The sequence below is a fragment of the Schistocerca nitens genome, chromosome 3 (assembly GCF_023898315.1).
Source record: "Schistocerca nitens isolate TAMUIC-IGC-003100 chromosome 3, iqSchNite1.1, whole genome shotgun sequence".
Lineage (NCBI taxonomy): Eukaryota > Metazoa > Arthropoda > Insecta > Orthoptera > Acrididae > Schistocerca > Schistocerca nitens.
Genome location: NC_064616.1, coordinates 937,740,110 through 937,752,310, shown reverse-complemented (window position 1 = coordinate 937,752,310; position 12,201 = coordinate 937,740,110). Strand labels below are relative to the sequence as shown.

Genomic DNA, 12,201 nt, shown 5'->3' with positions numbered 1-12,201 from the left:
TGAATGAACACATCTCCAGGACCAACTATATGGACTAACACTGGAAATCGTAAGTACCACCACACAATAAATTGACCTCACAAAATTTAATGCTACAAAATTTGTCTCTAATCTGAAAAACAAGGGAAATGTGACAAAATGCAAATAGTAACAAACTGTAACTACTAAATAAAACGTTTATTACATGTACAAAAAGAAACATGTATTACATGCCACTGAAGATGCTTCAAAAATAACAGAAGCAAAATGCATATGGCAGAAAACAAACTGCTTTTCATTTAGTTACACAAACTGAACATACTTCCATGAATTAGGAGCTTGTTTGGCTGTTGGGAGAGAGTAATTATGGTGAAAAATTTCAAATGACAGACATCTTCCTCAAAATGCATAATATCTCACACACTTTTAGAAACTAGTTACCAGGATAAAATTTATGAATAATCTTTAGTTATCTATGTATAACACCAATGGAAGCTCTGAAAATAAAATTAACAGTGTCTTAAACCACTGCCTTTGCAGAAACAACAGTAGTGTAGTTAGACAAGGGAAAGGCAAATCACCAACACAATTCAGAGAAATCACAGGAAACTTAAATCAAGATGAACACATGGTGATCTGTACTCCATTTCACTCACAGTACTCCTCACCTTATAGCAGCAGAGAACTTTTGATACTGCTCGGGCATTCCTTATAATTCATAATATTTGTTGTGCCACAGCTCCATCTCTCCCTGCATAAGATTTGTAAGACTGACAGGAGACGTCACACCAGGGTGACGTAAGAAGCCACAGTAAAGGCCTGTTAGGTGTTTTTGCATGAGGCGCTGTAAGAAGTTAATGCTGACACTATATAAACCAACCCTGGAGGGCTAAATTACTACACAGCCAGGGCTCTGTGGCCGCCAACAGAACAGAAAATCTGACTAACTATAATGCCACTGTTGCTCAACGTCAAGCCTTTTGCCTCAATCCTGTTGTGAAAAAGCTGGCAAAAATGCTACTGTTTTAAAACCAAAGCAGGCCAGGCCTGCATATTTACCGCAGTCACCAACACCAGCCAGCTACAAGAGGAGATCTACACCAGTCTACAAGCTGAAATGGGCCAACAATCTGCCATTGTCAGTATCCGTCTTCACTAGCTGCAGACCTGATGTCCACGCTAAATCTGAATCCTGCCAGCTTGATGCCTTGCATCTGGTGCGTCACCTGGCTGACTAATTTCTAACTACTGCTGGGCATCTACTCTGGACGGGTCAGTGGTTTGAGCCTGGACCATCTAGCTGTCCAGCCATCACTGCATGCATGGGCACACATCAGTACTGTGAGCTGCCGCCATCCACACTGGGGTTTGGTTCCATAAGTTCCAGTGCTTCTTGCATTGAGCTGCATATCTGTGTCTGCCTGCATGGCTGCCAGAGTCAACGCCACTGCTGCAGTGCCAACCACAATGCCTCGCTTGGGCACTGCCTGCTGCCCAGGGGGATGCCACATACTAACTGTGATAACAGGCCATTGCTGAGATGAACACGCATAACCATTTGAGTCGAAGCCCATTTTGAGGGAATTGGTCACCATCTAGTACCACCGCAAATGTTGTATTTTCATCTGGTATCTGTCCACCATACCACTGCAATCACACCTCGTGTGGTGAACTGCAGGCCTTGCTGACTGCTGGCACACTCACCATAGATGTCATTCATCCCAACAACTACAAATTTCTTTACAAGAGAGCTCCAATGTTAGGCACATAATGTGCCCCTCAGGAACATGGCTGTCAAGGAGGGGAAGGAAGCCAGTAAGCACTCCACGTGCATACTGGGGGAATCATTCCAGATGTGGAAATGGTGCTTCCAGATGCAGTGAAGAGTACAGGGTGCAGCCAACAGCGGGTGGTAGCTCATGTCAGTACCAATGACGTGTCACTTTGGATCGGAGGAGATTCTCTCTGGTTTCAGGCTGCTAGCAGAAATGGTAAAGACTGTCAGTCTTGCTTGTGAGATTAAGGCAAAGCTCCCCATATGCAGCATTGTCGATAGAACTGACTGTGGTCCTATGGTGCAGAAGTGAGTGGAGCGTCTGAGTCAGAAGCTCTGGCAGTTCTGTGACTGTGTAGGCTGCAGATTCCTTGCTTGGGCCATTGGGTGGTGGGTTTCCGGGTTCCGCTTAATAGGTCAGGATTCCACTACACACAGGAAGTGGCTACATGGGTAGCGGGGGCTGTGCAGAAAGTGCATACTTCAATGTGAGATGCTTTTAATAATTTCCACAATGAAACTCTGTCTCGGAATCTGGCAGAAAACCCAAAGAGATTCTGGCCATACATAAAGCACAACAGTGGCAAGATGCAATCAACACCTCCCACTGTGCAATGACAATGGTCACTGATGACAGTGCCACTAAAGCAGAGTTATTAAACACAGTTTTCCAAAATTCCTTCACCAAAGAAGACAAAGTAAAAATTCCTGAATTCCAATCAAGAACAACTGCCAAGATGAGAAACATAGAAATAGATATCCTCGGTGTCGCAAAGCAGCTTAAATCACTTAATAAAGGCAAGGCCTCCAGTCCAGATTGTATACCAGTCAGGTTCTTTGCAGAGTATGCTGATACAATAGCTCCATAACTAGCAATTACATACAACCGCTTCTCACAGAAATATCCGTACCTACAGACTGGAATATTGCTCAAGTCACACCAATACCCAAAAAGGGAAGTAGGAGTAATCCACTGAATTACAGGCCCATATCACTAACATCGATTTGCAGTAGAGTTTTGGGACATATACTGTGTTCGAACATAATGAAGTACCTCGAAGAAAATGATTTATTGACACATAGTCAGCGTGGATTTAGAAAGTATCGTTCTTGTGAAACACAACTAGCTCTTTACACTCGTGAAATAATGAGTGCTATTGACGGGATGTCAAACTGATTTCATATTTTTAGATTTCCGGAAGGCTTTTGACAGTGTTTCTCACGAGCATCTTCTAACCAAACTGCGTGCCTATGGAATATCGCCTCAGCTGTGCAAATAGATTTGTATTTTCCTGTCACAAAGGTCACAGTTCGTAGCAATAGATGGAAAGTCATTGAGTAAAACAAAAGTAGTATCAGGCGTTCCCCAAGGAAGTGTTATAGGCCCTCTATTGTGCCTGATCTATATTTATGACATAGGAGACAATATGAGTAGCCGTCTTAAGATTGTTTGCAGATGATGCTGTCATTTACTGTTGTAAAGTCATCAGACAACCAAAACAAATTGCAAAATGATTTAGATAAGGTATCTATATAGTGCGAAAAGTGGCAATTGACCTTGAATAAAGAGAAGTGTGAAGTTGTTCACATGAGTACTAAAAGAAATCCGCTAAATTTTGATTATGCGATAAGTTACACAAATCTGAAGGCTGTAAATTCAACTAAATACTTAGAGATTACAATTACAAATAACCTAAATTGAAATGATCACTTAGATAATGTTGTGGGTAGAACTGCGATTCATTGGCAGAACACTTAGAAGGTGCAATAGGTGTACTAAAGTGTCTGCCTACACATGCTTGTCCGCCCTATTCTGGGGTATAGTCTTGCGGTGTGGGATCCGCATCAGGTGGGACTGACGGATGACACCGAAAAAAGTTCAAAGAAGGGCAGCTCTTTTTGTATTATCATAAAATAGGGGAGATAGTACCACAAACATAATACGTGAATTGGAGTGATAATAATTAAAACCAAGGTGTTTTTCGTTGCGACAGGATCTTCTCATGAAATGTCAACCACCAGTTTTCTCCTACGACTGCGAAAACATTCTGTTGGCACCCACCTACATAGGGGAAAATGATCATCACAATAAAATAAAATAAATTAGGGCTTGCACAGAAAAATTTAAGTGTTCGTTTTTCCCGTGCGCCGTTCGAGAAAGACAGCTTGAAGGTGGTTCACTGAAACCTCTGCCAGGCACTTTATTGTGAATAGCAGACTAATCACATTGCTGTAGATGAAATTATATTTCATTCTCCTCATCCCTAATTTGTAAAAGCTGTTCCTTACAGCATTCCATTTTATCATTTTATCTGCTATCTTGATTTCATTAGAATATAGTCCTGCTACTTCACACGTCATAACTGGTACTTGATCTTAGAAACCTATGGGGTATTAATGCAACTGATAAAAGTAGAGATGAATTCTCTGAAACCGTGAATTAGCACTCGTAAGTGAATAAAATGGAATTCCAATAGTAAAAACTTCACAATAAAAATTCCATTCGCTGTTCATTTATTTCCCACTTACTAAAATGTAACTCATTGATAATGATGTATAAGCACTGATACACGAACCACCACCTTCAATTCCTTACCTCATCACCCTCTTTCACAAGCCAAGCAGGAAGTTCATCCTCGCTCATCAGTCGAGGTTTGCACTGTCCATCACTGCTCATTTCTGTCTGCTTTCGCTCTGCATCCATCTTTTGAAAAAGTTCAAACTCAGATTCACCACGTGCTATCATTTGGTTGACTGTTTCATCATCTGGTACCTCATTTTCCTCCTGAGAAACAAATATCAATTATCTAATCGTTATCATCTTTATAAAATTGGCTTATTACATTTACACTCATCTATACTGAAACTTCCATGAAATTACACAAAGCAAAAGGGAAAGCCGAGTATCTCAATGGTTTTTGTCTGCTGATCTCATAAACCTCTATGGCACATATTTTACCAAATTGTGCTTTTTAAATTTAGACATCAAAAAATATGAGTTATTGTTAGTTCACATTAAAGGCAGGGATCTATATTTTTAAAACAAATGCACAAGTTGGTGAGGCTGTAATATTTCAGATAACTTGCATAATACAGAAGACAGAAATAATATTGTTGTAACACAGAGCGAAAGAAAAATAAAAGCCGCTACATTGAAACAATATTGTAATAATTGAGTTTGGTATAAATACACTGAAGAGCCAAAGAAACTGGTACACCTGCCTGATATTGTGTAGGACCCCGCGAGCATGCAGAAGTGCGGCAACATGATGTGGCATGGACTCAACTAATGTCCGAAGAAGTGCTGGAGGGAATTGACACCATGAATCCTGCACGGCTGCTCATAAATCTGTAGGAGTATAAGGGTGTCGAGATTCCTTCTGAACAGCACGTAGCAAGGAATCCCAGATATGCTCAATACTGTTCATGTCTGGGGAGTTTGGTGGCCAACGGAAGTGTTTAAACTCTGAAGAGTGTTCCTGGAACCATTCTGAAGCAATTCTGGACGTGTGGGGTGTCGCATTGTAGCGCTGGAAATGCCCACGTCCATTGGAATGCAGCACAACAGATATGAATGGATGTAGGTGATCAGACAGAATGCTTACGTATGTGACACCTGTCAGAAATGTATCTAGACCTGTCAGGCATCCATGTCACTCCAACTACACATGCCCCACGCCATTACACAGCCTCTACTAGCTAGAACAGCCCCTGCTGACATGCCGGGTCCATGGATTCATGAGGTTGTCTCCATACCCATACATGCCCATCCGCTTGATAAAATTTGAAATGAGACTAGTCTGACCATGCAACAGGTTTCCAGTCATAAACAGTCATCAAGGGTAAGCGAGTGGGCCTTCGGCTCCGAAAGATCATATCAATGATGTTTCATTCGATGATTCACACGCTGACACTTGTTGATGGCCCAGCACTGAAATCTGCAGCAATTTGCGGACGGATTGCACTTCTGTAACATTGAACGATTCTCTTCAGTTGTCATTGGTCCCATTCTTGCAAGATCTTTTTTTGGATGCAGTGTCTGAGATTTGATGTTTTACAGGATTCCTGATATTCATGGTACACTTGTGAAATGGTCGTATGGGAAAACTCCCACTTCATCGCTGCCTCGGAGATGCTGTGTCACATCCATCACTTGTGCTCTGACTATAACACCATGTTAAATCTTGATAACTTGCCATTGCAGCAGCAGTAACCAATCTACCAACTGCACCAGACACTGGTTTTATACAGCCGTTGCTGACAGCAGCGTCATATCCTGCATGTTAACATATCTATGTATTTGAATACACATGCCTACACCAGTTTCTTTGGCACTTCAATGTAGTACCCTTACGAAAACACACCTAGTGGTTTAAAAACTACCTAGAATATGGAATAGTGTGGAAGAAAGATAAATCAAATCATTAAGAACAAGTAGTTATTCTGAACTCTATATTAGCTCTAAACTTTGATACGTGCAGCCTCTTTTTCAGTCCTATTTAAACTACAACCATCAGCTCTTTAACTCAAAATTTTGAGATCATTCTTTAAACATTTCTCCTTGTTTCTACCATTACATCCTTTCATACTAGAAGCATTCATTCAAATTTTTAAATAACTATTGATTTTTCTTATTGAGGACACAAATACCAAGCATTTGAATTTTTTTTACTTGTGATATGAAACAAGTTCCATAAGCCAATCTGTATCTCCAGATACATCCAGTGGATCGAAGTTAAACATAAGACAATCCAATGAAACTTTCAGCACTTGCAGAATAAGCACAAAACGTTGTATGCTATACATCGTTTGGTATCCCAGGAATCTGAAATCACAACTGAGCATACACATTCCAATAAAATAATTAGTATTTGTGAGTTGTTATGATCCATCTATCTACTTTCAATAGAAAAGGTAAGCCAGCCATGTGGGTGAAGCATATTTTGCAGTGAGAGATAGTAATTGTTGTATAATATACTGAAATATATTCAGTGTTTTTAACGGAGTAGAAATAATGGTACAAAACTTCAAATGGAGAAAAGGAAACATAGTAACCATAGGTACAGAATTACTTGGGTAACAAAAAAACTGTATTATTTAAAATTACAAGTGGTTCACACAAATGCGAAACCACTGACACTATGCTTTTTAGTATCTGTAAGTGATACAAGCTACTCTTCCTCAAGTTCTAATAAAGTTCTGTAGGTAAACAGCAAATCTGCCATCCCTGCAGACACAGAATAGATGGTGAACTGGAGATTTTGTGCAAACAAAGCCATCAACAGAACAATACACTTCAATGAAAGTCACATCAACTGCTGAGTCACTAATGAAGTCACCATACAATTATCGGCTGAAAATACAGGATGAGAGATATGAGGGCATGCACACGCACTTTAATGCCAGATAGTTGTAGAATTGTCTTCATTATCAGTCTTGCTCATGGACTGATACCAGGAGGCTGGAGTAGTTTCAGCTCCTTCCTCACATGATGGTAATTATCAATGTCCCCTCCCCCGCAACATTTCATGCCAGACGAGTGTAACCTCAATGTTTGTGTGGTAGAGTAATTATGGTGTATGCATATGTGGAGACAGTGTTTGTGCAGCAATCGCCGATACAGTGTAACTGAGGCGGAATAAGGGGGAACTAGCCCACATTCGCCAAGGCAGATGGCAAACCACCTTAAAAACCATCTACAGGCTGGCCAGCACATCGGACCTCACCACTAATCTGCTGGTTTCATGGCATCATCAGCAATTTTTGCCAATAAGGAGACAGCCATGATGAACACTTGCAATGAAGAAATTAATATGAACTGAGGCCTAGTCAACATGATACTAGTTCTGTTAGCCAAAATACTTTGGCCATATGTTATGGGAATAAAAATGTACTCAGAAACTATTAATCCAATATTTATCCAACTGAAAATAAATTCTTAAGTATTTCCCCTTCACCTGACCCATATTTCAAAATTTATCAATCGCACACATAAATAAAGATTAGATATCTTATCATATGTTTACCAGTGCAAAGTGTTCAATTTGTCATATTACATTATCTCTTGCATCAACTAAAATTTAAATCTAATAATATGATTTCCTTTGGTTGCATTGTTGTCACTAGCATGTGGACAGAGAAAATAATAGCAGGCACCCAGAAAAATGAAGACAAAAATTCATGCTAATGTTAATATTAGAACATATTTTAAATTTACTCACAGAAAATGGAAGAAGATTAGAGTCTAATGTTCTATTGACAGTGTGGTAATTAGATTTGGAGTGGGAAAGGATGGGAAAGGAAATTGGACAGGCCCTTTTCAAAGGAAGTATCTCAGCATTTGCCTGGACTGGTTTAGGGAAATCACAGAACACCTCAATCTGAGTGTTTGGATAGGGACTTTAAGAATTGTCGTCCTAAATGCAAGTCCAAAGCGATAACCACTGTGCCACCTTGCTTTCTTTTGGTTTTTTTTTTTAACTAAAAAAAAAAAGATATAGTTTTGGATGTTTGTCTAGATGATGAATAATATATACGGTATGACTCATATCTGAAAATTATCATACTGCATGTATATATTGAATGATGTACAACTCTGAATTGAATAATCATCTGACCAATTTAGATTGATTGTTCTGTACTATAACCAGGAAGTGTAATATTTTTTGGATTGTGACCAATCATGTGATGCTATACAAAGTAGTAGCAACTGGTGGTGTTGCTATTGTATTTATGGTTACTCTGCCATTGCAACTCAATGTCATCACAATAATCAATAGAAATTTTCTTCATAAAGAAGGTAACTGTGAAGAGTGGTGCCCTGGGCGGACAAGCTGGATGGAATAGCTATAGCATGCATCTGGCAGGAGCAAATTTACAGTGTTTCTTCCCACACTAGACTCCAAAGAAAGGTGTGTTTTGCTAGCTTCTCCTTGAATTCATCACAATCGAGACATACGAGTAACCACTCCTATGTATAATATGCATTTTTTGCTTGTGAAGATTAACACCTACAGTTCACAATTATTAAATGTTTAAACTATCACTTGCCTCATCATCTGCTTCATCTTGATGTAGTATGCTCTTCAGAAACTGCTGTCTCTCAGAACCTGTGGACTTTTGGTCAAACATCCCTGCTTGTATAACTTTTTCATCCATATTCAATTTGTAACGAGCAGCTGCTAAGATACGTTCTTCTACAGAATTAACAGTCATTAAACGTAAGACACGGACTTCATTCTTCTGACCAATTCTGTGTGCTCTGTCTTGAGCTTGCAAATCCTACAAATAACAGTTTATAAAACAACTAAATTTCAGCATTAAAAAATCAGGCTTATAAAGCATTAAACTTAGTATCAATATTTAAATACAATGAAAGGTTGTAAGTTCAGTCTCTTTAATGTAACACTTGTTACTGCCATTCATTGAACTATTGGAGAGTCTTAATAATTCCGGGTGGTTATAATTACAGTGTAGCTACACACAGGGATCAAGTGTGTGTCTGATAGTATTGTATGGCTGTGAAACTTGAAAAATATTCTTAAGCATTAACGCAGAACTGATTTACAATGGAAAGAAATTAGTTCCAATTTTGGCAACCATGCACAAATTTGGTGCCATGAATGCAAGAAATGTGTATAAAAATGTTTTCACATGTAATGGATTAGGAAAAGCATGTGGGCAGAAAAAGTAAAAAAGTCAAACAAATGAAAAGGTGTAATACTGATTTTATTATAAAACAATGTTTACACAATTAGTTTAATATGAGCACTGGAGACGTTGACGAGATGCTGCATCCACAAAATGGTATGATCAACAGTTGCTCATAGCCGGTCAGGTGGAATCAGAGCAACGTGTTCCTGTATACTGACGTTCAGATGAAGTAGAGAACGAACCTGTCCCTGGTGATGGCATTCTTTTAGATAGATAGATAGATAGATAGATAGATGTTCCATTGATCAATAGCACAGAAAAACTGTTATGATGTGGAACATGTCAAATGCACAAGAAATGTGCACAGGAAACAAGTTTTCTTTTTCTTTTTTTTGTTTACATTATAGTGTTATACCTAAATATTTCTATTATCTATCCCATTCCCTTAAACGGCACAAAATGCATATATTATATCTCCAGATTTATTTACTCATATTCAGGAATTCATCTATGGTATAGAAGGAGTTGTCAAGAAGGTATGATTTCAATATGTTTTGAAACTATTACTGTTGTCTGTCAGAGATTTTATTTCATCTGGTAATTTATCAAAAAGTTTTATAGCAGCATATTTTACCTCTTTCTGTGCCAAAGATAGGTTAAGTAAAGGACAGTGTGGTCTTTCTTTTTTCTGGTATTGTAATCATGAATGTCGCTGTTGATTTTAAACTGGTCCTTGTTGTTGAGAACAAATTTCATTACTGACTAAATGTACTGTGAAGCAGTTGTAAGAATTCCTAACCTTTTAAACAGATGCCTACAAGATGTGCGACTATGAACCCCACACATTATTCTAACTACTTTCTTTTGAGCAGTGAATACCATTTGCCTAAGTGTTGAGTTGCCGCAGAATATTATTCTGTATAACATCAGAGAGAGAGGAAGTATGCAAAGTATGTTAGCTTACTAATTTCTACATCCTCAAAATTGGCAATTATTCCGATGCAAAAGTTGCTGAACCTAGTCGCTTTAGGAGATCCAAAATATGAATTTTCCAATTAAGATTCTCATCTATATGTACACCCAAAATCTTAGTATGCTCTACCCTGGCTACTGACTTTTATCATTGTGTTATGTTTATTGAAGGAATTATACTTTTTGTAGCAGAAAATTGGATGTACTGTGTTTTTTCAAAGTTCAGAGCAAGCCCATTCGCAGAAAACCAATTGATAACTTTTCCAAAGACCTTATTTGTATCATTTTCTATTGGACTTTCTTTTACTGTTTTAATAATTATACTTGTATCATCAGCAAACAGTGTCAGTTCAGCATCTTGTTTCACATAAGAAGGGAGGTCATTCACATACATAAAGAACAGGAGGGGACCCATGATCGAACCTTGTGGAACACCTAATGTAATTTCACACCAGTTAGATGATGTGGCAAACTCCTTTGAATCACTTAAGCATATAAAGAGACTTTTTGCTTCCTGTTCTGTAGATATGACTTAAACCACTAATATTCTGTTCCATTTATAACATAGAATTGTAATTTCTGTAACATAATGTCATGGTTCACACAATCAAATTCTTTGGATAAGTCACAGAATATTCCTACTGGTGACATTTTACTATTTAAAGATTATATTATGTGGAATGTGAAATTGTATATTGCTGGCTCAGTGGAACAGCATTTCTGAAATCTGAACTGTGATTTACTAAGTATCCCATTACTGTTGAGATGGCTAACCACTCGAGTACATTACATATGTGACTCAAAACATCAGCTGTAATTGCTCCACATTGTTTTAATAACTTGTTAGAGATGTCATCTACTCCAACAGAACATTTATTTTTCAATGATTTAATAATTTTCCTTATTTCACAAGAGGTTGTTAGATGAAACAATCTGACTAAAATTTTTCAAAACTGACTCTTCCATGTACTGCCTGGCTTTTCCTTTTGAACTATTTTCACCAATTTTTTCTCCTGCACTTAAGAAGTGATTGTTAAATACATTGGCTACCTGAGTACTGTTGGTTAAGATGGTCTCATTCTCTTCAACAGTAATACTACCTACCCCAGTGGTTACTTTTCCTGTCTCCCTTCTAACAACATTCCATATTGATTTGATTTTACTGCTGGAGTTGTTAATTTCTTCTGTAACATACATATTTCTTGATTTCCTTACAACTTTTCTCAGTATGTTATAATAATTTTTATAGTGTAAAACTACTTCTGGATCGTTACAAGTTCTTGCTGTCTCATACAGTTTTCTTTTTCTTTCTGAAGACATTTTAATACCTGTAGTAATCCAAGGTTTATTTGAAAAGTTTGTGGTGTTACATTTAGTAATTTTCTTTGGAAAACAATGTTCAAATAGGGATATAAATTTATCAAAAAATATGCTGCATTTATCATTAGCATTTGGCTCATTATATACATCTTCCCAGTTTACATTTCCTAAACTTTCTCTGAAGTGATCTATAGATACCAGATTGAGCACCTTCACACTTTTACTTAATGGTTTCTGAAGTGTACACCCTGTTAGGTTTTGCAAGTTAATCAGTTGTGCATCATGGTCAGATAATCCATTTACCACAGGGAAAGCATGTGTTTGTTCTACATCCCCAGAGCCAGAAATCACACGGATTCAAATCAGATGATCTTGCAGACCATGCATCTGGAAAACCTATGGAGAAGCACTGCACCACCCAGGGCATGTGCTGAACGTTTAGTTACAGCAACAGGAATCTCACCAATAAATTCCACTGAGATACAATGCCTCCCTCTTCCATG

General features: G+C 38.2%; 1 protein-coding gene across 1 annotated transcript in view; it reads right to left on the bottom strand.

Moving 5' to 3' along the window:
- The window catches only part of LOC126249020 (ATP-dependent helicase brm-like), a 285,958-nt gene that overhangs the window by 64,568 nt on the left and 209,189 nt on the right, over positions 1–12,201 (bottom strand). Inside the window, exons 20-21 of the mRNA XM_049950621.1 lie at positions 8,804–9,034; positions 4,350–4,538 (exon numbers count right to left, since the gene is read on the bottom strand). Of these exons, the coding sequence (XP_049806578.1) occupies positions 4,350–4,538; positions 8,804–9,034 (420 nt within the window). The remainder of the gene's footprint in view (positions 1–4,349; positions 4,539–8,803; positions 9,035–12,201) is intronic.